General features: G+C 37.8%; 1 protein-coding gene and 1 pseudogene across 5 annotated transcripts; both read left to right on the top strand.

Moving 5' to 3' along the window:
• The first annotated feature begins 7,244 nt into the window (after positions 1 to 7,244).
• Positions 7,245 to 10,005, top strand: LOC148731409 (uncharacterized; annotated as a pseudogene).
• Positions 10,006 to 16,777: 6,772 nt separating this feature from the next.
• LOC148731410 (sorting nexin-32-like) lies at positions 16,778 to 26,065 on the top strand. 5 transcript variants are annotated; one of them, XM_088761163.1, is made up of 13 exons: positions 16,778 to 16,959; positions 17,533 to 17,678; positions 18,813 to 18,897; positions 19,275 to 19,351; positions 19,678 to 19,752; positions 20,814 to 21,019; positions 21,745 to 21,775; positions 22,645 to 22,729; positions 23,641 to 23,680; positions 24,089 to 24,175; positions 24,725 to 24,814; positions 25,014 to 25,079; positions 25,164 to 26,065. In XM_088761163.1, the coding sequence occupies exons 7-13, from the start codon at positions 21,757 to 21,759 to the stop codon at positions 25,299 to 25,301; spliced, it is 525 nt and encodes a 174-aa protein (XP_088617289.1). In that variant the 5' UTR covers positions 16,778 to 16,959; positions 17,533 to 17,678; positions 18,813 to 18,897; positions 19,275 to 19,351; positions 19,678 to 19,752; positions 20,814 to 21,019; positions 21,745 to 21,756; the 3' UTR covers positions 25,302 to 26,065. The 5 variants fall into 5 exon arrangements, with proteins under 5 accessions (XP_088617289.1, XP_088617287.1, XP_088617288.1 ...); XM_088761161.1 differs by having other exon boundaries at positions 16,778 to 17,678; XM_088761162.1 differs by lacking the exon at positions 19,275 to 19,351 and having other exon boundaries at positions 16,778 to 17,678.
• Positions 26,066 to 26,114: the final 49 nt, after the last annotated feature.

Here is a 26,114-nt window from a genome sequence, read left to right on the forward strand (position 1 = left end):
TTTTTGCTGCATTTTTCATTAAATGAATACAGGTTCATACTTGATATTACATATGCAAGGCTAAAAAGATTAAGAAAAATTATTAAAATGCTAAAACCAAACGTTTTCGGCTGTTTGTCATCATCAGGGTTGAAAGTGTTGACCGTCTGTACATACATACATATCTTATGTGATTCCCGATGGGAAAAGTTTGGAGACATAAGAAATGACTTGTTTGTTCAAACTGGGGTGGAATTGTCGGATCATTAGCCCCTCGACGATCCTACGCTTGTGGAATGTTTCTGCTGAGGGGAGAACACGCCAAGTGAAAGAATGTGATGGATTTTCCTGCAAGTGTTTTGCAGGTTCAGAGGTGTGAGTAGGACAGGTTTATATTTCTTTTACAGGTAATACATACCCTTGCAGTTTTCCGTTTTCTGCATGCTCCACGTAGTTGTTATCGATTTTGTTTTGATAATCCCGCGCTAGTGTCACGGACCTGTGAAGATGAGAGTTTTTTTTTCGTCCGCGAGCCTTTGTTTCTTTTTTACAGGCGGATTAATATAAAAAAATTAAGGGTACAGCATTGTATTTTAGAAAGGGCTTTCATCTTTAAACCCTTAGATTTCGCCAGAACTGACTGTTCCTCAAAAGAATCTGCAGTGAAGTAGTGAATACTGCAGAGACGGCTACAGTTTGTTGGGTTCTCAAAATCGGATCGCGTGTTTTTCATGGCTCTCGTCCATAACCTAGCGAAATTAGGATCCTCGGGTCATGAAGTCCTCGGGTCATGAAATCCTCGGGTCATGATCCTCGGGTTATGAAGGCTTACTCCATCGCTACGCGTATTGGAACATCTACTGGCCATTCATCGTTGCGGTATTATTGTATTTTGGGGGTACGTTTTTTATTGAAGAAATCTCGGTGCTCTTGTGAAAGAAATCTCCACGGAAGTTAAATGAGTTCTCCCTTCTACGTCACTTCCTTTGGGGGGCAAAGCCCTACGCTCGAACCACGCGTTGAGAAAAGTTTCAAATTTAAACGAAAACAACAAAAGATTTACCCTTTTTTTCAAAAGATTTGTTTTATTTAAGTTGTTATCCGTCTTTTCTCAAAAATTCATCACAGGCGAGAGAGTATCCCTTTAAGCTTGAATTAACAAATGGTGAACGGCATAGCGTATACTATTGAGTTATGGATGCACGCGAGAGGTTGCTAAGCACGAAAGAAGCGTAAGAGTCGCGCGAGGCGATAGCCGAGTCCAACTCTAGCTTCTTGAATGCCTAGCAAACCTCCCAAGTGCATCCATAACTCAATAGTGCACGCTATGGCGTTCAGCATTTGTTTTATAACATAACATTGATTCATTGGAGGAACAGAAGTCCTTTTATTGAGCTACATCGCAAAAAAATGTTTTGTGTAGTCTTACATGACAAGAGAAAACAAGCACGCGAATTTTCATTCATAACAAATAACTGCACACCAGCGACTCGATAAAGTTTAATCACGCTTCCTGAAATACCGACCAAAATCCTCTTTAATTTATAAGCTCTGAATCCAGCAACCGGTGAAAGACTTCAGCAGAGCTATGAACAAACTGTGGTTGTTACAATATGTCATTGCATATTGCAATTAGTCCATAATTGTTTAGATCGTTATTCCCAGTACGCAGCACTCTTTCATTCATATGTAATTAGCTATAGATTGGGCTAAAAATTATTATTCATAGCGAGTGTGAATGCTTTGTATTAAAAAAAAGCGGTTAGGACGCGAAATAAAATTTAATTCTAATCTCTAAGAAAGGTTGTCTTGTGAGGATATATTTCTTCATGCCGGAGACGGAAACCACATGAGGAAACAGTGGTGTTTACCATTTGTTTTATTAACATAACATTGCAACATTGTAACAAGAGTTCCCTTTTATTTAACAAATCTTACGTGATCAGAAAAAAACAAGCGCGCGCGCAAAAATAGTCTTAGCATTTGCTCACGTCAGCAGCATGCACCCACAGGCAAATAGTAGATGATGAATTAACCAATCAGAGCGCTCGCTTTGCTTTAGCTATGTTATAAATGAAAATGGAAAAATCAATAGACGAAACTTCTTAATATGTCTCTTACCACTTGTTCCGATACCAGTGATGAAGAAGAATAAACTTTCGACAGCACTAACATAACAGCTTTCACAGAAACAGTATTTTCAAGTAAAATTGCAGTTTCTGTGCTATCTTTAAGCCCTATAATAAAAGCAACAAAAATGACTGGGATTTGCCACACACGTACAGTGCGAGTAACCATTCTAAGCAACAGGGGTTCTCCCACTTTACGCGTGCGCACTTGCCCTCTTGTGCCAATTCCGTAGTCTGTGGAACTATAACTAAAATCCATTCGACCGTCAACCCTACGAAACACAAAACGTTTGTATGTAAGACTGAGAAATTAATACTTGTATCATCATAATGTACGATGCACAAAATGGGGTGAACAGCGGAGAAGGCAATAAATGCAATGATGTCATTTTACTTAAAATTTACAAGTCTTTTCTAAAAACATTAGCCATCTTATGTCAAAAGCCCTCTGTACATAACTCTATCTAAACAATATGTAGCACAGAATTTCAGCTTTATGTTGCTTAAAGTATTGAGAGAATTTAACTGTACATACAAAAATCATGGTAATTGTACTTTTTGCTGTTATCTAAAATTCAATTCTCCCCATATACAATTTGGTGTTTGATCAATTGATACCTAGATAGATAGATAGTTTATGCGTAAAAAAAGAAACTTGCAGCCACTAAGCTGAATTGCGTATTTACAATACAGTGTAAAATGTAATATAATTGGCAACGAGCAGCTGTGGCCAAGAGGCGGCAGCATTATAGAGCCGTGTGCGCATGAGCTGCAGGGAGAAAAAATCTCGATTTTGCGCAACATAAGATAACAATAGACTTTTCGTCAGCCAATCATTTTGCGATTTGTTAATGTGACAGACTTATTAGACATATTTTGGAATAAACTAGAGGCCCTTATTCCAATCATTTCGCGATTTGTAAATATGACAGAGTCACTAGACACATATTTTGGAATAGATTAGAGACTCTTATATTTCAGTATTTTTCTATATTTTATCGTAAGAGTTTTTCTACTTTTAGGATACGACCTGGTGATCGTTTTGGAATGCAGTATATCGTGGTGTTAAACGGATATGCGCAAGTTACGCCTCCTTGTAAGACGTGATTTCTCAGGCGCCGTTTTACTAATCTCCCGCGGCAAAATTATCTAGCTTGTTTTCAGTTGATATAATTATCACATCTCGATAGCGAAACAAGTACAGGACGTCCTTACCGCGCGCTGCAATTCGGAAGGGCCAAGTTTTGGCAACTGGTTGCAGAATCGAATGTTGTCCTACGCTTGTTCGTTTCACATAAGTAGAGGCTGTTTTAGTTAGTTCTTCAGTCAGTGGTTATTTTGGGTTACATTGGAAATTGACATACAATGTCCAAACTGAAATCATCAGAGATATTTTTTCCTTTGAACAACCATTATCCTAGTAAACCATGTCTTAATGCAGCAATTAATATATAGCCAATTTCCATTGAACAATTGAGGCTTCAATAGTTCGCTGAACACGTTTTCGTTTTGTTATGTTTCTTTTTCTTCTGTTTCGTTACGCAAAAGCTTTGATATGATGCAGTTGACTATGTAAACTATGTCTTATTACAATAATCCAAATAGAGACAATGGTCATTGAACAGGTAACAATGGAACACTTTGTTCAACATGTTTTTGTTTTGATTAATACGATGCAGTTGACTATGTAAACCATGTCTTAATACAGTAATCCAAATAGAGACAATGGTCATTGAACAGGTAACTATAGAACATTTTGCTCAACATGTTTTTGTTTTGATATATACGATGCAGTTGACTATGTAAACCATGCCCTGATGCAGCAATTCACATAGAGACAATTTCCATTAAACAGTTAACAATGTCACATTTCGCTCAACGTGTTCTTGTTATATACGATGCAGTTTAGTATGTAAACCATGCCTTAATGCAGCAATTCACATTTCCATTAAACAGTTAACGATGCAATAGTTTGCTCGACATGTTCATATATATATATAACTGCAGACAGTACTGTTTCGGCCTTCTGGGCCTCATCAGTGCAGTGCTAATGCTAGGATGGAGGAGAACCAATATGGTCACCCCAAACGATCCAACCTTTGTGGTATCGTCTAAGCCATGCCAGAGTGCTCAAACTAGAGTACACTAGCGAGCATGCGCAATTGCAGAGCAATGACTCATCCTAGTTAGAGTGCTCAATTTGGACATGAAAGCAAAGCTTTGTATGCCAAAGAGCTATATCTAACTGCAGACAGTACTGTTTCGGCCTTCTGGGCCTCATCAGTGCAGTGCTAATGCTAGGATGGAGGAGAACCAATATGGTCACCCCAAACGATCCAACCTTTGTGGTATATATATATATATATATATATATATATATATATATATAATTATACCTCAAGAATTAGGTTACTTGAACTTTTACTGCAACTCTGAGTTTCATGCCTCTTGCGAAGCAATCGTCAGGCAACTGCCAGAAATAACGGTTACAATCCACCAAAATTTAAAAGACGAAACAATGTATACATGCGCGCGCAACATACTGCACGCGCTATCGTAACGTTAGGTTCTTTAACAGGAATTTCCTGACATGTCTGCAACCTGATGTCAGCTCATTTCTTTTGTTTAAACTTGCCATCTGCGGTTTACAAATGATAAAATATTTTTCCCACAAACACAAGTTGCATCTTTTAGCTACATTGGAATACGAACTAGCTTGTCGGAAAATGTTTCCTTGCACTTATTGATAAGCATTTCACAAAAACTAATCCTCTTCACAAAATTTTCAACCGGAACACCCTTAAACTGAGCTACAGCTGCATGGGCAGCATTAAAACTGTCATATCTAACCACAACAAATCTGAAATCCGGAAACTCGCACGCGCTAATGATCGAGCTAGGAAGAGCTGCAACTGTCGAAAACCTGACATATGCCCCATGGATGGAAACTGTAACATGGAAAGCATAATTTACCAGGCAGAGGTCACCACAGAAACCGCAAAGGAAACGTACATTGGTCTCTGTGACACCGCTTTTAAAATGCGTTACAGGAACCACTTGTGTTCATTCCGAAACGAACGTTACAGGCATGCTACTGAACTTAGCAAATATGTATGGAGTCTTAAAGATAAGGACACTAAGTTTAATATTAAGTGGCGCAAGGTGAAACAAGCTAGTTCGTATTCCAATGTAGCTAAAAGATGCAACTTGTGTTTGTGGGAAAAATATTTTATCATTTGTAAACCGCAGATGGCAAGTTTAAACAAAAGAAATGAGCTGACATCAGGTTGCAGACATGTCAGGAAATTCCTGTTAAAGAACCTAACGTTACGATAGCGCGTGCAGTATGTTGCGCGCGCATGTATACATTGTTTCGTCTTTTAAATTTTGGTGGATTGTAACCGTTATTTCTGGCAGTTGCCTGACGATTGCTTCGCAAGAGGCATGAAACTCAGAGTTGCAGTAAAAGTTCAAGTAACCTAATTCTTGAGGTATAATTATCCATAGCTCTAGCCCTGCTATTGAGCACTTTTTAGTAGATGATGATCTCATTCCGCTATTTTGGTTATATATATATATATATATATATATATATATATATATATATATATATATATAGGAAGTCTGCAAGTCGATTTTCGCGTGGAACAGTGCTCAATACGTTGAAGCAGAGCAGGCTTGTCGGGAAATGTAGTTACGTCCTTTTTTCCTCTCATAATATTTATATATATATATATATATATATATATATCTATATATATATCAAGCACTCTATCTAGGATGAGTCATTGCCGTTGCAATTGCGCATGCTCGCTGGTTTACTCTAGTTTGAGCACTCTGGCATGGCTTAGACGATACCACAAAGGTTGGGTCGTTTGGGGTGACCGTCTCGGTTCTCCCCCATCCTAGAATTAGCACTGCACTGATGAGGCCCAGAAGACCGAAACAGTACTGTCTGCAGTTAGATATAGCTCTTTGGCATACAAAGCTTGGCTTTCATGTCCAAATTGAGCACTCTATCTAGGATGAGTCATTGCCGTTGCAATTGCGCATGCTCGCTGGTTTACTCTAGTTTGAGCACTCTGGCATGGCTTAGACGATACCACAAAGGTTGGGTCGTTTGGGGTGACCGTCTCGGTTCTCCCCCATCCTAGCATTAGCACTGCACTGATGAGGCCCAGAAGGCCGAAACAGTACTGTCTGCAGTTATATATATATATATATATGTATGATAAAGTTAGGCCTCACGGAAAGGTACTTCACCCATGGAAATCGTAACCCCATGAAAATCTCAGACATGCGCAGATTACATTACTTTGTAGCACTGCTTGAGAAAAAGAACGCGGGCTCGTGCAGGTGGCTCAATAGGGTTATTTGGCCGGGCGAAGAATGGGTACGAAAATGGCGCGAGCTTTTAAATGAATCAAATATGTAAACAAACATGGCGGCTTCACGCGAGTGCACAATTTTTGTCACATAATCGCGAAGTTTACTTGACGAGAGTGAAACGGCATCGATACTTTCCAGTAATGAGCACAATATTGACAGTGAAAGACCAGAAGTTTACTCAACGCCTACACAACATCCGTAATGCGTCAGGTCGCTTTCGGAAAGTGGAAGCGATCGAAACCAGAAAAGAAACAAAAATAAAAAGGTTACACGAAAGGTTCAAAACGTGGAATGCCAAAAGGAAGCTCCAGTATAACATATCCAAGGAAAACGAACCCCCAGCAAAACGAATGACACGAGCACGTAAGGTCAGTACATTTTTCTTTATTCGGAAGTCTTAATTTTTGGTAAGATTTTCCTGTCAAGCTTGTTCTAATTATCGGCCTACCTGTTCTGTTGACTCCAACCCTGATTCCCATCAGCAGAATAAAGCTAAGAGGAAGGCGAACCTGCCACAAGGATCCAGACTGGTGGACTTAGAAACCCTTACAGATGGTCTGAAGGAATGCTTATTTTAAAATTACGGTAAATTCTCACTATTTTTAACTGCACCATAGCATATTTTACACCATTTTCATATAAAAGAACATAACAAATACTGTGGATGGAGTCTTTTTTCCCTGTTAGTTTACAGTGTATTTTACAATATTTCTAGGCCCTTTGTCTCTTGGCAATGCTTTTGAAGAACAGCACAGTGGCTTGGCAAGCACGTTTACTGTTATCTGCAGCCAATGCAATGCGGAAAACATCATTAACACATCAAAAGAGCACAGATCTGGTGCACGCGGTCCATTGACCTTTGATGTGAACGCGAGAGCTGCCCTTGGCTGTTTACACACAGGAGTGGGCAACACCCATTTAAACAATTTACTTTCAATCCTCAATGTGCCTGCACTGAACTCATCAACTTTTAAAAATCGGGAAAGGGAAGCTGGAAAGGCAATAGAGCTAGTAGCAAAAAATAGTTGCCAGCAATTCCTAAACCTTGAACGAGAGAAGGCAATTGAAAATGGCAACAAGCCTGACCAGAACAATTTGGTACCTATTGCCTGTTCTTACGACATGGGGTGGCAGAAACGGGGGCGAGGTTTCAACTCTAAGACCGGACATGCTGCAGTCATGGGCCTTTCAACTGGTAAGGTCCTTGACTACACAACAAAAACTAAAATGTGCCGCTCCCGTGATGAAGCTAAAAAGGCAGGAAAACAACCAAATGACCACGACCGTAGAAAAAATCATTCAGGTTCTTCAAAGTCAATGGAGCCTTTAGCTGCAGTTGAACTTTTCAATGAGGTAACTAAATCAAATGTCAAATTTTCAATTTACACTGGGGATGATGATTCAATGACTGAATCTCACCTAAAGCAAAAGGTACCCTATGGTGTGGAAAAATGGAGTGATACAGTTCACATAAAAAGATCCCTTACAACACGCCTATACAACTTGAGCCAATGAAGTAAGTTCCCCAACAGTTCAGTGTTGTCACAGAAAGTCATAAATTACGTTGTCAAATCCTTTACATACCGTATTGCACAAAATAAGGGGGATGCTACAAACATAAAATGTGCAATTCAAAGCATTGTGCCTCATGCATTTGGTGACCATACTGGTTGTAGAGAAACATGGTGTTGATACAAGAAAGACCCTTCTCATTATTGTCACAGAGATCTTCCCTATAGCAAAGACCTCCAAGGAAATAGCCTTCAATAAGCCCTGAAATCTCTCTTTGATGAATATAGAACAGACATTGTTATAAACAAACTTGCACCTGCAGCAAATTCTCAACGTAACGAGTCTGAACAGTGTGGTGGGCTCGAAGAACCCCAAAATTCGCTTTTACGGGGGAAGTGAAAGCAATGATTATCGAGTGTCCTGCAGTGTCTCTCAAGTAAATTTAGGTTACAGGTACATTCCTCAAACTCTAGCGTCACTTAACATAGAGCCAGGTCTTTTCTGTGTAGACCATAATAAGAAAATGGACATGAAAAGTTCGAAGGACAAACAAAGGAAATCAACAGTTGCATTCAAGCGACATCGATCACAATTACACAAACACCAGATTTCAGAAACCTCGAAAAACGAGGGCAAAGAAGGTACCATGTATGAAAGTGGCATTGGCCTGAACCTAAACTCTCCTGCGACAACATTGGAGTTGAACAATTCTCAACTTTCAATCACTGATCTTTATGATATAACCGCTGCTGTCACGAAACAACAACAAGAACAGTACGAAAACGCAGTTCCGAAATACACTTCGAGACCCACAGTTCAAAAGGAAAAATTTGATAACAGTAAATTTTATCACTTTGTTTCATTTGACATCGAGACAAATTCAACGGGAAAATCAGCAGAAGTATGTCAGCTCGCTGCCGTGGATAGGTCAGGTAAACAATTCTCATGCTATATTCTACCAACCAGAGACATAGATTCTCACGCGTCAAAGGTCAACAAACTTACAGTTAAAACTGTCAATGGAAACCGCCGACTTTTCAAAGATAATCGAGTAGTAGAAGCCTTTGACTTGTCGCAAGTACTTAGGCAGTTCTTAACTTTTTTGAGGGCCAGCATAGATTCAGCTTCAACACGATCCACAAAGCCTGTTTGCACAATCTTGGCTGGACACAACGCCGCCACATTTGATATTCCAATACTTCTTCGAAACGGTGGCGAAAATTTTATTGCGGAGCTCAGTTCCATCAGTTCCATCCGGTTTGCAGACCCTCTGACATTGATGAAATCACTGATCAAAGCAAGCACTCTTCCATCCAAAACGCAGAAGGTAAATTTCCAAAGCCTGGGCAGAGTTCTGCTTACGAACATTTATTTCAAACCACCTTTGATGCCCACGACGTCCTAGAGGACGTGATCGCTCTTCGAATTATCTTGCTTTCGCCTAGGTTGGCTTTGTCTGATGAAATGCTGGTGAACAGAAGTTCTGTAATCTCTGTCAAGGACGCCGCCGAAGACCTGAAATATCTTGACAACCGTCATCAGAGACTCCTGTCTTTTCGAGGAAAGCTGTACAACCCAGGTCATGCGGATAGCCCAATAAAGCAAAGCATTGCCGAAAACATTGCTGGCAGTGGCCTAAGATATGAGGATTTAAATAATTTGTACCAACGAATGGGACGGAAAGGTCTTGTGTGTATTTTGACGAGACCGCCATTGTCCAGTCGCTCATCGCTTCCAAGGGTCACAAACACGACGAGAATAGTCTCCGCAATTTTGAAACACTTCGAAGAGATTTCCAAGGATTCTGCGGCATAGTGAATTATGGTATGTTCTCAACTGATTTTCAGGTCAAAAGCAGTTTGTACAAAAACGTCAAAGATAATGATCGCCCGTGTTTACACATTCGTCCTCGACAAAACCGCGTCGTTCGAAAGTTCGCGCATGCTCAAATAGCGATCTTGGCGAGTTCCTATTCTGATGACGTGATTGTCATTGAGGTGAGAAAATAGTAAGTTCCCCTCAGATTTCTCGTATTTCCTTCGGTGAAATTCCTTGAAATTTGGCAGAGATGTTATACCCTTTTAGCTTTCCTTGCTGTGAATTTATCAGAAAAATTTGTAAGACAAGTTTTTCGCTCAGCCAAAAAACAACAAAAATGTTAAAAGCAAAAAAACTACCTTGACAACCCCTATTTTTTTTGATTTTAAAAGTTTCGTCTTGTCAGACTCTACCCGGTCGGAGAATAATAGAAAATTTTACCGAAGGAAATTGAAGAAAATTGAAATCAAAGTCAAACAGACGTCAAAAAATGGTGATATTTGAGTAGTTTTAATTTGGGACTAAAAGCCTTGACTTCAGAGGTGACTGTTGTACAGCAAATTTAGGCCCTTGTTTTTTATGTTTCAGTAGCTTTGATTTGAAAAATAGCAAAAACAATGAGAACATTAACTTTCGATTGATGTCACTGGCGCGCGCTTCGTGATTTTGCATAACCCTATTGAGCCACCTTAAATCGCCGGCCGACTTGCCGACGATGAGACCTGATGGCACGTAAAAGAGCTCACGGCAGCCAGTTTTCTTGCAAAAATCAGCCACCAGTCAAAAAGAAGCCGAGAAAATATGCGAATTATTCCGAAGAAATAGAAAGAAGCAGCGTTGCAGTGCAAGTGTGCAGCTTTTTAAGTGAAGAAAAACTCGATCGACCCGAGAGAGAGTGTAATGGTTTGAAATCCGAAAACGCCAATCTAAAGGGAACAGTCAAAACCCTAAGACGCAGTCTAAGCAAGTGTTTTTCAGGAGGGAATGGAAATGCAAACACTTGCAAATGTCTACGAATACTACTGCAGATTGTCTGAGCCACCAATTACGCTGACTGATTTTCATTCCCATTCTGAAATTTCGCCGGTTACAACTTGCTCGATCGTAGTTGATACCACTTTTAAATGGTATTAATCCTAAACCGATAACAATCTCACCAAACAGAAGCCGAAAAAAAAAAACCTCTCGAATGTTAAGGTAGAGTGGTCGATATGGCCGCATAGCCAGTAATAAATGTACAGGTAAGTTAATTTTTCGGGCAGCAAATCATAACGACGCGTATCTTTAAGTGTCATACAGTATCGAGAGTTTTATGAGTGAAGTTTTAAGGCTTAAGTTGGAAGTTCTAACAAACATAAACAAAATTATCTGCACACGGACCGCCGTGGAAACGTAATAGTAATAGTCTCAGTTATTCAACCATACAATTGTGATAACCATTTTTTTACTAGATTTATATTTTCTAGTCGGGCATTTTTACTTTGTATTCTTTGTTTCCATACTCTATCGTGTGAAATCCGTGGTTACATTTGACTAATTTAAATTGTCACCGTTCCATAATTTCAGTATTTGTAAAAGGAAAGAACATCCAATTGAAAAAGGGCGCGTTGAGACTCCAAATTCAACTTAAAAAGTGTCAAAACAAACTTACGTCTACTGAAAAAAAAGAAAAACAAGTTGGCAACAAGCTAAGGGGGACAAGATCTACTTCCTCAAAACTGAAAAAAAAATTGCAGGGGAACAATGAGTTTGTCGAAAGGGGATATTCCCTTGTGGAGACATTTGCACATGGTAACAATGGATACAACCAAATAATTTTGATGTTTATGGCTTGTGTCAGATACATGCAATATGCATCTTTGTTATGTTATCAAAACACACCTGTAGCATTACATCTGATTTTCAATATTCTGTTTGACTGTAGCCCCCCAACAAACTTTGTTGTCTTCCCAAGTACACTTTCTGACTGGAATGTTCTCTTAGGTGAGGCAGACAAACTAATTCTACTGAATAAAGGCCGATAGTTTCGAAAGAAACTGTTTGGGACTGCGTCGGTGGGAGTGACGAAATAATTTGGATATATCAACAAAGTTGAAATGGTAAATTGGCCACCGTAACGATTACAAAAGCTGACGTTTCGAGCATTAGCCCTTCGCTCCGACGCAAGGCTAACGCTCGAAACGTCAGCTTTTGTAATTGTTACGGTGGCCAATTTACCATTTCAACTTTGTTGATATATCCAAATTATATAATTTTACTGAAGCGCTTTTCAAACTCCAAGTACGATTTTCATTTCTGGAGCGATGACTCCCACAAGGGAGGAGAAGAGAGGCACATAGTGGGTGTTCACAGCTGGTGCCCTAGAGAGAGCAAGCCCCGAGCTTATGTCCTAGCAAACAGCCTTACAGCAAGCGGGTCCAGAAAACACCAGTCTGACATGGATTATCCCGTTGTGAAAAATGAATATGACATCACCAATGTTTCGGGGTTGGTTGGAGACAATCCCTCTAGCCAAAAGGGAAAAGTAAATGGTCTCTTAGCAAGCAACACCAAAATTTTTGGAAAGGAAATGTTTTTTTGTAGGATGCTACCCACATGTACTAAACATAATGCTGAGAAGAATGTGCCAGGCTGGGTTTGGGGCAAAGGGTGACATGAGTAACCCCCATGTTTTACAATTACTATATAAAATATTTTGGCTCCAAGATATATGAGCGTCCAAGCCAATACAAAGTTTATAATGTATGTTTCTTTAGGTATTCTTAGTAAAGAGCTACCCCTTCCTCGGACATTCATTGACACAAGGTGGACATATTATCATGAGACTCTCCAGTGGTATCTTAAGTATGGAAAAGCTTGTTTACAGCTTGCTGAGCATCTCCTTCAAAGACTGCCAAAATCAGATAGCCACCACACTATTTGGCAAGATGTCAGTAAGATGAGCTCAAGTCCTATGATCCAAGTTGAAATCAAGTTTTTGTTTGAATTCCTTGACAACTTTATCATCCCATCTCTGCACACATCCCAAGCTAGTGATACAGAACTTGGTTTTTCATGTGGTTAGCTAGCACGGTTATGGCCAGCAACTGTTTTGAAACACCATGAAACTTTAAGTGAAATGCTGAAGTCTCCATCAGAACATTTTCCTTTAACATCACAACAGGTAAAGATGTCATTGAAAGACCCTGCAGCTATTGACCATTTTTGCAAACAAGTGCAGAGGCCAATGTTACAAGAAGCAATTAAAGTAATCAAAGATCATGGAGCAGAGTGGTTAACTTTTCCTAAGTTTTTTTGGCATGGAAGCTGATCAGAGATACCAAAGTCATTTCTGGCATTCGGTTTTAAAGCTTCTTGGAATTCCAGTCAGATCTGAAAATCAAAAAGAGAAGTCAGTAAACAATCCCTTTCATGTTCATGGACATTGCATTCTCACGTTGGTCTCTTAAAGGACAGAGTTGGATTAATGAAATGGGCCACTCTTTGGAAACTAAAGGAACCCCAATTGCTATGTGAGATCAAAGAAATGGCTTTATGACAACAGAGCTCACTCATAAGTAAAGAAGCCACTCCAAAGCTGTTCGAGTTCTACGCCAAGCACATTTTCAGCCTTCCTGTAAACAATGTTCTTGCAGAAAGACGGATCAACCTTTCACAACTGTATCTTAATAATAGCATGTCAGAGTTATCAGAATAGGCCTCAATCACATTGTTGAGAACACTCTACACAGTGGAAAAACCAACACCAGGACCACAGAAGCTGCACGTGAAGTTCATGAAGAAAGAATGAAAGAATATGCCCAAATACTCACCACAGACCTTTTGCAAGAGGCAAGAAAGAACTTAAACAAGATTAGAGAAAACAGCACACATGGGCCACTTACAGCAAAGGATGTTTACCCTAAAGCTTGGATAGAAAAGAAAGTAAACAATGACTTACCGGATATGATTCAGTCACTAAAAGCTGATGGTTGCAAACTTAAACTTCACTGGAAAGCTTCTGCCAAGGGAACATCTGCACTGGAGGGACAAAGGTCATTCAGCCCAACAGTAATTGAGGGAGTTACCAGTACACCTGATGGACAAGTTCCAAGACTCATGCAGCTAGCAGCACTAATGGTGTGGAACTATGGGGAGGAGCTACCAATTTATGATCTACCAAGAGAATGCCAGTTGTGTTTACAAAACCTTTCAAATGTCTTCCAACCTCCAACTACTTGTCTTTCCAGGTCCCACATGACTATACATATTATGCCATTGCCTACACATGAAGAATAAAGTAGTCATGGGGGTGGCTCAGTAATTTTTAAACATTTTAGATTTGTACATAAGATCTGATTTCACTGACCCACACTGCATGAAGTAAATGTATCTCAACATGAATGCATTTTTACACACAGAGACACATCTAAAAATTAATAAATGTTTCAATGCAACATGTTAGAACTAACCTGATAAAAGCATGTTGTATATGCCACTTTAGTTAAGTGAACAGAGCTCAATATCAGTTTTAGTGTCTGTAGCATGTTAGCTTTGCAATATTGTAACTGGTTTTGCAGGGTATAAGTAAAGTGCATGGAGCCAAAGCTGAGACATGCATGTATTTAATCATGTTGTATTGGATCTTGAAGTAAATGAATTGAACATTACATTCAAAATGAACAGTAGGTAAATGAAGCTGTAATGCATCTGATTTTAAATTGTTCTGCATAACTGTAGCCTAGTAGAATATTAAACAAACATTGAAATGCTGTCACTTCACTACAGCAATTTAAGACCATACTAAATGTAATATTTAACTACATGTAGATTATATCATTATAATGTTGCACATGACTTGTATAATTAAACATATCATTGGCAGTAGGTAACTATTAATGTGATAAGTACATGACTTGTTTATACTTGTTTATAGGTGTTCTTGTACATTAAGTGAATCATTTTGAACAGGAAGGGCAAAGCTAAGTGATGCAGCCAATGTTGTGTTACATACAGTTAGCGTACAATGTATAACAGTAATAGATTAGATTTAAACACTGGAACTGTTAAAAATGTGCAAAGTTCATTATCCTGTCTTAATTTCCTTATTCCGTGTAAAAGATAAGTAGTACAAATCTGACCCGTAATGAATCCTCTCTCCCCTTTAAACGTTTTATTAAATATCTACAAGGATGGAATTTTTTTTCACATACAGACAACTTGTCATAGCCTCTAAATCTGGACCAACACAAATATGAATATGCAGTGTCGTCGAAAAAGAATCAGTGAAATGGTCGATCCTCCATATTCAAAGCGCCCAAAAGAAATAAGCATTGATTTAACAATCGATATCAGTCAATTAACATCATCAATAGCACCAACGAGTACCCGAGAAGTGATTGATAATTAACTGCTCTTGGTTCCTGTTGACGAATAAACCGGAGTTCACTCTCGATCTCGGGTGGGCGATATTGAATGTAAGCTAATCGACCTATTACCACCAACACCCCCAAGATAGGGTCAAGATAACCTAGTTTATAATCTTACCTCGAGCATCGTGCGCTTGCTTTACTCAGTCGATATAATTTATTTCATTCCTCCATTACATCTCGAACGCGCGTTAAAAATATGAAAATAACTTTAATACGAACAACAGTGGGCTACAAACCTCAATTTGCCTTGAAACTGCGATGCCAATTCTTCAACTTGTCCGTTTCGAAATTTCAAATAATAAACACCACGCGCAATGAATGACAAAACAGCACGAAAAAATAGCATTTCTACCACTAAGTCGATGAAGAGAAAAAAAATAAAACGGTAGAATCCTTAACTCTGTTGCAGTCTTCATCATCATCATCATCATAGTTTATTTAATAAAGCAGGTTGAGGGGTAGGCAAGACATTACGTCCTGATGTGGACCTGCATCAACTAAACTATCAATTAATAAATACCTAATTAGTGAATAGACCGAAAATGGTATGTAAATAATGACAATTAAAGGAAATAAATATTAATAACAAGACGGAGTAAATGTTAAAAGTATTTAAAGTCAACAGATTTGTAGGAAACGCTGCAGGAAGCTTTAGCAAAACTGATAGATTTCAGAATTCTCTTATTTTCCCTGAGTTTTCTCTTGAAGGAAGTTAAGTTTGAACTGTTCTTTATGTCTTCGGGAAGGAGGTTCCAGGATAGTGCAGCTCTGTGCTTAAACGAAGATCTTCCCATTTCTGTTCTTGGTCTATGAACCTTAACTTTTAGGGATTTTCTTAAGTCATAAGGAGTCTCGGATTTCACTATTAAGTCATTTAGAGGCTCAATGCTATTTCCATGATAGATATTGTACGTAATAACTAAAAGTCTCCTGATGTAAAATGAAACAATAGAGTTCCAATGTGGAGCGTTCATGATGTCATCACTGTGGATGCTATGGGGTAGGTTGTAAATAATTCTAGTAGCTCTTAAATGAATTCGATCAATATCATCCGTCAAGGTTGAAGAACAAGACCCCCAGACTACAATGCCATACAAAACGCTAGGGATAATAGTTTTATAATAAATGTTTTCTAAGGTTGGTATCGGTAAAAACTTTATCCGATTCAGTACTGCAACTTTGTTCCTGAATGCCTTACAAACGTTCTTTATGTGCTCCTGCCATGATAGCTTGCTGTCAATTGTCGCGGTTTAAGTATTAAACTACCAGAGACTTTGTGTTTTGATAAGATATTCAACGGTAAAATTTTAAAAGCGTAGAGGGGAGAAGTAAACAAAAGGGACATCATCTGCGCATATCTGAAATTTTCCTTAACTCACGTGCGTACGCTGTTCCGTGATTTATCTTCCATGCTGCCTTGGAGTCAAAGTGGACGGTGGGGGTATGCTTGGGGAGGGGGACAAGACTCACCCTCCCACCCAGGCCCCTGTCCTTATTTTTAACCGTCACAGGCCCCCTTGGTACTCTTTGCTCTTTGGTAAACATTTCTTTCTTTCCCCAGCTTTCCGCTTCCATTAGAATCAATGATGGCGGACATTTTTCTCTAAGAAAACTCAGAGTATTTGCTTCCCCTAATTACGCCTGCTGTGTAGGCTAAGGCCAGCACACGTGCCCTATCCATATTTTTCCCGTCATTCTCGATTGCCATTCACTCTATTCAGGTGAGATCGCAAAATTCACCATTTAAACCAGCATTGTAAATTCACATCGTTTAATTATCTTTGATTTAATAGAAATTTACCCCAGGTTATCCTTAAGGAAATGGTATCCTGACCTCAATTTAACTGCTTTACTTTCTATAAGAGTGTCACTCTACTTTGTCTTTGCTGAATCGCACTAAAAGGTTATGAGAATGAGGCAAATGATCATAAATTGAGAAAGCTCCTGATCGTGAAACAAATTCTCTTTACCAGAACCACAGGAAACATAACGAAATGAGTATGGAGAATAAACATAATGACTTTAGGATGTAAAGAGTTAACAGTGCCCAGAATCAAGCAACGTTGATCTATCTTTGCTATTTTTGCCTTAACAGGTCAATGAAAGTGAAGAAGACAAAGGAGTCATTATTAATAATAGATTTTTCTCTTAATTAACATGGAATTTACTTTCTAACAAACAATGTTGATTCACATGCATACATAGTATGTGGCTAGCCACATCTCAAAATGTTATAATATGCAAAATTTTATATTTTTGAAAAAATGTAACTATATTTTTTTGGTGTTCTTCAGATTTCATCAACTTGTTGTGGTCCACACGGCATTTTCAAGAGATGAAGTTTTGCAAAAGTCTCTGAAAGAGGAAAACGACTGAGTCTCTCAAATAATAACCAAAGATACTCTTACAGGTGTTTGGCAGAGATATCTGTGAACATGGGGTATGTAGTCATGTTAATCAACAGTCATACCATGGCAAAATGAAGCCTATAGTATTTTAAACTCCATGATTTGCATGTTTATCCTATAATTGATAAGTGTCATGAAGTTTTATCTGCAAATGGTTAGACTTTCTAGTCTTCTTAGATAGGGACGATAAAAAGAGTCGGACACGTAGTGCCCGGTGTTGTGGTCTATCTTTGTGTAGTGTCCAATCAAGGGTGAATTGGTGAGGGAAGGTGAGATCACTTAATACATGGACTGAAGTGGCTGCATATTGCGCCTGATGAATTCTGATGTCCGATCTCACCTTAACTGATTGTAAAGCGCGACTGATTATCTATATAGTAGTTTGCGCTATATAAAGGTTAAATTGTCGTTGTTGTTGTTTATACTAGAAAAAGACATGCTAGTTTGGGCTCCCTTCTAATCCTTGAACTCTAAAAAGTGATTAACATGTAACCTTTCCCTATAACTTCCAAACATTCCCCAGTAAACAGGTAAAGAGAATACTTAAAGTTATCAGGTAGAGGTTGTCATCTTGATCTTTAAACAGCAAATTCTTGAAACTAATTTACAAGGGAATGAGTATAGCAACTAAAGGGGAGAATTTACAATCAGATCTTGGAAGTTAAAGGATAATGAGGGGCCTACAAGATATAAAAATTAATTAACATACAAAATTCATGGAGCCACTGTCAAGGTAGCATTTAGGAGAACTACAGTTTCTCGCAATACTCACCTTCCACCAGTCACCAATGTTGTAAAAAAAAAAACAAAACAAAAACAAATAATATATAAAAGAAAGTGCAACATTGAAGAGGAGGTGAAAGTGGGGGTACAAGGGATATATTTGGTATGCCAAATATTCAAAAATAACTATTTCCATTTCAGTGGTAATGTGGAAACAATTTTCTTGCTGATTGTGTGCCTATACCTGGGTGATTTTTTTGTAACCACACAAGTGTCTGCTGCAACTTGGCAAAATGAAGTTTGAAATGATCATGATCTAACTCCTCTCTCTGAGTAATAAACCCTCTGGCTTTTCTATTTAGACCAGTAGGTTAACCAGTTGTCTATGGCATCTCTTATGCTCACTAAAAGTATAAACACCTTTTTTATTCTAACTTACATAGCCACCAGTTACAAGCAAAGTGAAAAAACGTCTTAAATGACAAGTTTATCGCGAGCTGTGGATGATTTTTGACATCATAGTCACAGGTTAAAAAATGTTTAAAGTGGTTTTCTTTGTTTTTTGTTTCAATTGCTTTGATTTTTTTCTTTAAAGTTTGTAGAATTGTCATAATATTACTGGAATATCTTAAAGTTTATGATTACATACCGTGTACATCCCATTCAGGGTTGTAAAATATGAATTGTAGTTTGTGCTGGGGTACAGAGAGATGGTTCTTTGATGCAAATTTCTCTGCCTGCAAGAAGATTTAAGACAACTTTGGGAATGATTTTTTGGGGGTCTGTACCTAATTTATGATGAGAGATCTTCAGGTGTTTCATTAAACTTTTCCATAAGCCAGTAACCAGCTTTTGTTGAAATCCTTGGGCCTTCCTTATCAGTGTTAAACCTCCTGCCCTTGCAGATCAACCTCTCACCAGCTCATGTTGCTGTAGGCCTCATTCTTTCCTGTGGGCATTAACCCTTTACACCCTAGCATCGGTATGTATATTCTCCATACTGTTCTCTATACATTTCTTAAGGTGCTGACAGGGAGAATTTGTTCAACAATCAAGAGCTTCTCCAGTTGGTGATCATTTCCTTTATTCTCCTGGCCTTAATGTGTGATTCAGGGGTGATATTGTAAGGAGAAATTATATTCCAATCACTGTTAGGGATTAAAGGGTTCAGAAAACACTCCAGCCAAAGTGCATATAATGAGGACTGGCCCACGTATGACTTAACTTTCTTTTGAATTTAACCTTTACCAGAATGACTTGGCCTTTTTTTAGAAATAAAAATAATTAGAAGTTATTCCTCCTGGTTAGGATCTTGATGAAGAATTTCAGAAAAGAAGAGATACTGTGGAAGAGTAGACACCACTTCCCAAAGAGACATATGGGGTCAGTGTTAGTAAGGAATAAATTTTAATGACTGGTACCAACTGAAAATTTACGCTAGGGAGGCATTATGATTCACTAAAATGAATATTATTTGGAAGGCTCAGCTGGCTAACCCTTGCCCTTTCAGATCTCTTTAGGAATTCTCTTGACTTTTTCTATACAATTCTTTTGATGTTAGTTAAGAGAATTTGGTATTGGATCAGCTGATATTTCCTTAATTGATAGTATTCTCTATTCTCATCACTCAATGTCTGACTGATACTATTTTTTTAACCAGTAATGACATTGTAAGGAGTGATTATGTTGTGATCACACTCACGCATCAGAGTTGGCATAAATGCTTGCCTTCCAACAAGTTAGTCTGGGATTGGATGCTCTGCATCCTCTGCAGCTTGTGGGTAAAGGATAGAGTTCATCCCCATCGTTGGTTTGCCCTGGGGTCTTTGAGGGGAAAATTTAGGGTATTCTAAAATGTCAACTCTACAGGAAATTGTGATTGGAAAGCCATTAATGTGTAAATTTATGAATTTTTTCTTTCGGTAATAAATAAACAATAAATCTGTGATTTTTTCGATTTGGTTTAATTTACACCAAACAGCACAGGTCTGTGATAAGAGGGTGCTTCAAGAGGAAAGTGAGATTTTAGTTTTTGGCTCTAAGTGTTGTCAATTTTGAGATTTTTCCAGTGAATTTCTTTTTTTTTTGTTATTGTAGAACTTTACCAAAATGCTACACAGTAAGCAACGACGTAGCAATCTTTGTTTACTACAATGTATAATCTGCATTATGGTTTTCAGCTAGGCTGACCGTGGTAAATTTCACCCTGAAATCTCACTTTAGTCTATGGTCCAGTCTGGTATAATTTTAGAAAGAAAGTATGGCCAAAATGTTGATATCAGAAGAACATCCAAGTCAAAATATACTTGAAGTGTTATTATTAATGATGAAGTTCTTGTTGTATAACAATGTATAATGATGTATGATGACAGTTTTACCCTGGCAGAATTATACTTATGTTAAAGTATCATAATGGTGATTTTGAATTTCTTTGTCAACTTCAGATACTGGTGTTACATCTAAGCAGTGAATGATTTTAGCTCTGGTATCATGATGGCATCGAGAGAAACGAGATGCATCTCTCAAGACAGTTGTAACTTACTTTTGAGCAGTACTGTACATTCCTCTTGGTCAGGATCTTGATGAAGAATTTTAGAAGAAAAGAGATAATGTGGAAGAGTACACACCACTTATCAAGGAGACATATGGGGTCAGTAAAAGTAAAAAATAAATATACCAACTGAAAATTTACCCAAGAGGTTTATTATGATTTATTAGTCAGAATGAATATCATATTTGGAAGATTCGGCTGGTTCACCCTTTCCATTCCAGATCTCAATTGGAATTCTCCTGACTGTCTGTAAAACAATTCTTGTGATATTAGTTAAGAGAATTTGGTATTGGATCAGCGGTTAATTTCCCAATAAATATTATTCTCCATTCTCGTCACTTGTCTGCTCGATTTTGTATAATGACTTTGTAAGGAGAAATTGTGTTTTGGTCACTCACGGGAGTTGAAGGGCTGTTGGCGTTAAGGCTTGTCTCCTACTAAGTCAGTCTGGGCTTGGATGCTCTGCATCCTCTGCAGCTTGTGGCTAAAGGATGGAGTTCATGTACATGTACATGTATGTTGTTTGTTTGCTCTGAGGGTCTTTGAGGGGAAAAAAGGGAATTCTTAAATGCCAATTTTGCAGGAAATTGTGTTTGAAAAGCCACAATGTGTAGATTTGTAAATTCCACTATTTTTTCCAATAATGAAATAAACAATTAATATATGATTTTGTAAATTTGGTAGTGCACCAAACAGCACCTTTGATAATTAAGAGTGTGGTTTAATTTAGAGGAAAGTCAGGTTTTGGATTTTGGCTCAAAGTAGAGTTATCAATATTCAGATTCCTTCAATTAAAATGTGTTTTTCTTTATGTTTTTTTATAGAACTTTACCAAAATGGTACACAGTCAGCAATGTATGTAGCAATGTTTCTTTTTTGCAATGTGTAATCTGTGTTATTCATTTGTCAGTTAGGCTGAAATAGTGAATTTCAGCCTGAAATGTCATTTTAATTAATGGTCCAGTCTGATGAGTTTAAAAAGAGAGAATGGCAAAAACCTTGATATCAAATGAACATCCATGTGAAAATATCCAACTAAGCTTTGTAGAGTACAAATAATGCCCAAAACGAGTACAATTATCTTGCAGTATTTGTACCCCAGAGAACCGGTTAGACAGGTTTTCTTGCATTGCACAAGCGATAAATTGGATTGAAGTTATCAAAAACAATGGCAGACAATTTATATTATTTTTCTGATGACGAAGAGTCGGAGTGGCTGGCAAATATTGGTTGAAGTTTATTAGATAAATTGAATGAAGAAAAGCATGTAGAGAACGATGAAATTTCATTATTTATTGAAGAAAATAGAAACAGCAACACAACAACCTGCCATTTCTGTTCCACTTATCATACTTCTGTATTGTGCTCCCCGTAAATAATTATCTCGGAAACTCACCTGCACTGAAATGCCACGCTGGCATGTTGAATAATAAACCTATTATTAAACGTTTTGTTGGGTAGTATCGCTGAGTATTGTAACTCATTGTTTGTATTTTGACTTTCCCTATGGGCTCTTCAAAATACAGCACAACTTGTAAACATACTCAGCAATACTACAGAATAAAACATTTTATTAAGTTATATGTATTTGGATGTTGCATAATGGTTATTATGATTCTTAATAATGTATAAAAATGTTTGATGATTTATGATGACAATTTTACCATGATATAATAATATTCATGTGTAGGTATGGTCATTTTGAATTTCTTTGTCAACTTCAGGTGTTGCATTAGCAGTGAATGATTTTAGCTCTGGCCTCATGATGGCATCTGCTAGTGATGATAATAGCACCAAGGAATTGAAAGGGTTTGTAGTTCTATGCTTGAAGTTACCAAATAACTATTTATATATATTTTATATTTACTTATTATTAAAAACTAGATCATTGGATAATGCAGTTTGAGACTTTTCATTGGCTTAGCCATTATGGTACATGAGCCAATATACCATAATCTCATATCTGTACATTGTAACATCTGGTTTCTTCTTACAAATAAAGTCATGGAGATTTGTCTAATATCTTGGGAGCATTTTTTTTAATAAAACAATTATTCTACTCGCGCTTGTTGCATATGAGATGATTATGGCCAACTTGGTGCTACACGCCTCATTGGCTATCTATCATCTCATATCCAACGTGCGCTCATGAAATAATTGCGAAATAATTATATATTTTTGTTTCATATTTTCTAATATTTAACTCTTGTGGCCAACTTCCAATGCAAGCAATAGTGGACCAGACATGGTTTGGCTGATTTTTTTTCTGAAACAAATACACAAATAATCACTGTTTTGCCACAATTCATGTACTGCCTTGTAGTTCTGGTCACTCCAACCATCTTGTAATAACTGACAATGAGAGGGAAAATGTTTCTGTGAATGGTGAAATCAGCCCACAATGCTCATCCTGCCAGAGCTTATATCCCATAATGCAGTACTGGCTTGAAAATTATGTGTAGATCCATTGTGGAAGTGTTAAGCCTGATCTACAATAGAAATTCTCCCTACAGCATCACAGCTGAATATTGTATGAAGGTTCAAGGAGAATAAAGGAATTGAACAAATATCAAAGGAGCTCTTGATTGTTGAACAAATTCCTGTTCATACAAGAGAAAATTTACAGAGAACATTATTTAGAATATACAATTTACATTGAGTGGATGTTAGGGTTAGATGAAGTGCCATTTTTTTTTTAAGTTTACTCATTACTTTTTCAGGAGCTTTGTGACTTTTTCAAGCGCTCTAAATGGTGTTAAGGTATGGAAGCCTTTTTCTAGGTGAAGGCTGATAGTTTCTAAAGAAACTGTTTGGGGCTGCATCAGTGGGGGTAACGAAATAATTTCGATATATCAACAAAGTTGAAATGGTAAATTGGTCACCGTTACGATTATAAAAGCTGACGTTTCGAGGGCTAGCCCTTCGTCGGAGAGAATAGAGGAATTGTGGGTTGTGTGTGCTTTTAAAGGCAGAAAATGGAGCTACATGATTGGTGGGAACATGGCAACGAGAAAAACAAGAATAAATTAGTGGAATGAAAAGCATTTGTTGATACCTGCTGATACCTTTTTATAGGTAATCTGTTACCCTTGATGGAAGTGTTCCTCAATTCCAGAATTTTAATCAGTTTTGTTTTGTTTTTGTCTTTGTGTCTGATCTTTTCTTTAGGAATCACTGGATGTTATGTCCACTAATGATGACAACACTCTAGGTTTTACTTTAGAACTTTATTCCAGATACATGGATGCTGCCAAGGTTTGTGAAATGTTTTTAGAAAACTTGAGTATAATTTTTCAGGGGGTGGAGCTTGGTGGTGGGGCAGGGTTGGGGAAGGTGATAAACATTTTTTTCTTTGGGGTGGGCTGGGACAAAAAGCATGGTCATGTTGTGAATAAGAGGACTGGGCTCTACCTCTCTGTCTCTAGCACCTTCAGTGTATTCTATTCATGGGTAAGAAAGATTAAAACTGTAAAGAACAGAACTGTTGTATTGTATACCCTCAGGAGTTAAGGGCATTTTATTTTTGTATTGCTCTGCTGTCTAGTAATGGAGTGGAAAATTTGTAAACAAAGGCTGAAATGGTGGAGCGGAGATGTGAACTTACTTGACCAGTTTTTAATTACAAAGCTTAGTGGAAGAACTGACTATGGAACCACCAATAGAGCTGAAATTTGGGGCTTTGGATGCCAACTAAAACACCTTAACTTTTAACCCTTTTGTTACTTGGTTATTCCCTTTTTTACAGTCCCAAGATAAACATTTTAACTTTCTAATGCATTTATTTCGTCCATTTCCCACCCGTAGGAGATGCTTTTCCGTCGTACTTGTAAACTGGTAGAGTTTGAGAATGCAACAAAAGCATTGGAAAAAGCCAAACCTAAGAACCAAGAAGCGGTAAGATTCTGACAAACTTGTGTTTTGCACGTGATATACATTCCTTTAGTACTTTTCCCCTTGTTCATGTAAGGATGCACTTATACTTGCAATAGACATTAGATATATCATTTGAAGGTCTTGTCGAGGTTCTGAAGAATCATGTCGAATGCTAGAATGGAAGATTACCAAATTGTTTTTGTGCATTTTCTACCATCAGCTTCAAAAAGCCAAAGAAGATGCAGAGGAAGCATATAATTCAATTTCAGAAGCTGCAAAGAAAGAGGTAAATAACAATACCAGTAATAATGAGCAGTATTTTTTATTTAACTGATCTTCATTTTTGTTGGTTTTTTTTTTTTTAATGCAGATGATCCGTTACAATAGGCAAAGGGTGTTGAGCCTGCAAGCAAGTCTTATCCAGTACGCTGAATCGCGGTTAAAGAATGGAAGAGATACGTACGCCATATTAGCCAAACTACTGAATGACATGAAAAAATCTGCGTAATTAAGAAACATGAAGAAAATAGACGGCCCCATGAATTTAGGTGGCCAAAATTTATGGCTCACTTTCTGTATGACATTAGATTATTTCAATTTAATGCTGATAAGACAAAAATAATTCTTTAGAACGACACCAGGGTGTTTCAGGCATTGGCCTGTTCCAGGCATTCAGTTGGTAAAATAGAGCGAAGATTGGAACTGAAAAGTGAAAAAGAGAGGGAGGCCTGGGTCGGTTTCATTGAGCGACTCGACCCAAACCTCCCTCGCTTTTTCACTTAAAGCAGAGGCTTTAAGAGCGCTGTTTATTATTATGCTTCCTTTTACAAACTGATTGTCCGGAACAGGTTCTTCAGGCAGAAATTGGCCAGAAATGGTGACAAAAATGTGGTAATGACTAGGAAATTAATCAGCAAATATTTCATAGCAGGAATGAATTTCTCAACTTTGTCAAGGATACCAGCCTTGAATCAAGGCTCCAGAAGATTTATTAAATACTTTTCACGGTGAATTTTTCACCTTTATGTTCTTTCATGCAGATCACATTAAAACTGAAAAGTAAATTTATTTCTCTACCTCCTCTTGTAAAAGGATATTTTTATTGATTCTAAATGAATGATTTTCAGATGTGCAATGTTTTCTATGTACTCTCGGACTAACTGACCCCATTAAAAAAAGAAAAAAATAGTTCTATTTCCAGTCTTTTAAAAAGTGCCAACCAAAAATTGATTTCTTTTGTATTAGAAAGCCTAATAAAAGTTATTGGTTATAGCGGTGGAAAGTTTCTGTTTAAATAACTTTTTAATTACCCGTAAGGGGT

The sequence above is a fragment of the Stylophora pistillata genome, chromosome 5 (assembly GCF_964205215.1).
Source record: "Stylophora pistillata chromosome 5, jaStyPist1.2, whole genome shotgun sequence".
Lineage (NCBI taxonomy): Eukaryota > Metazoa > Cnidaria > Anthozoa > Scleractinia > Pocilloporidae > Stylophora > Stylophora pistillata.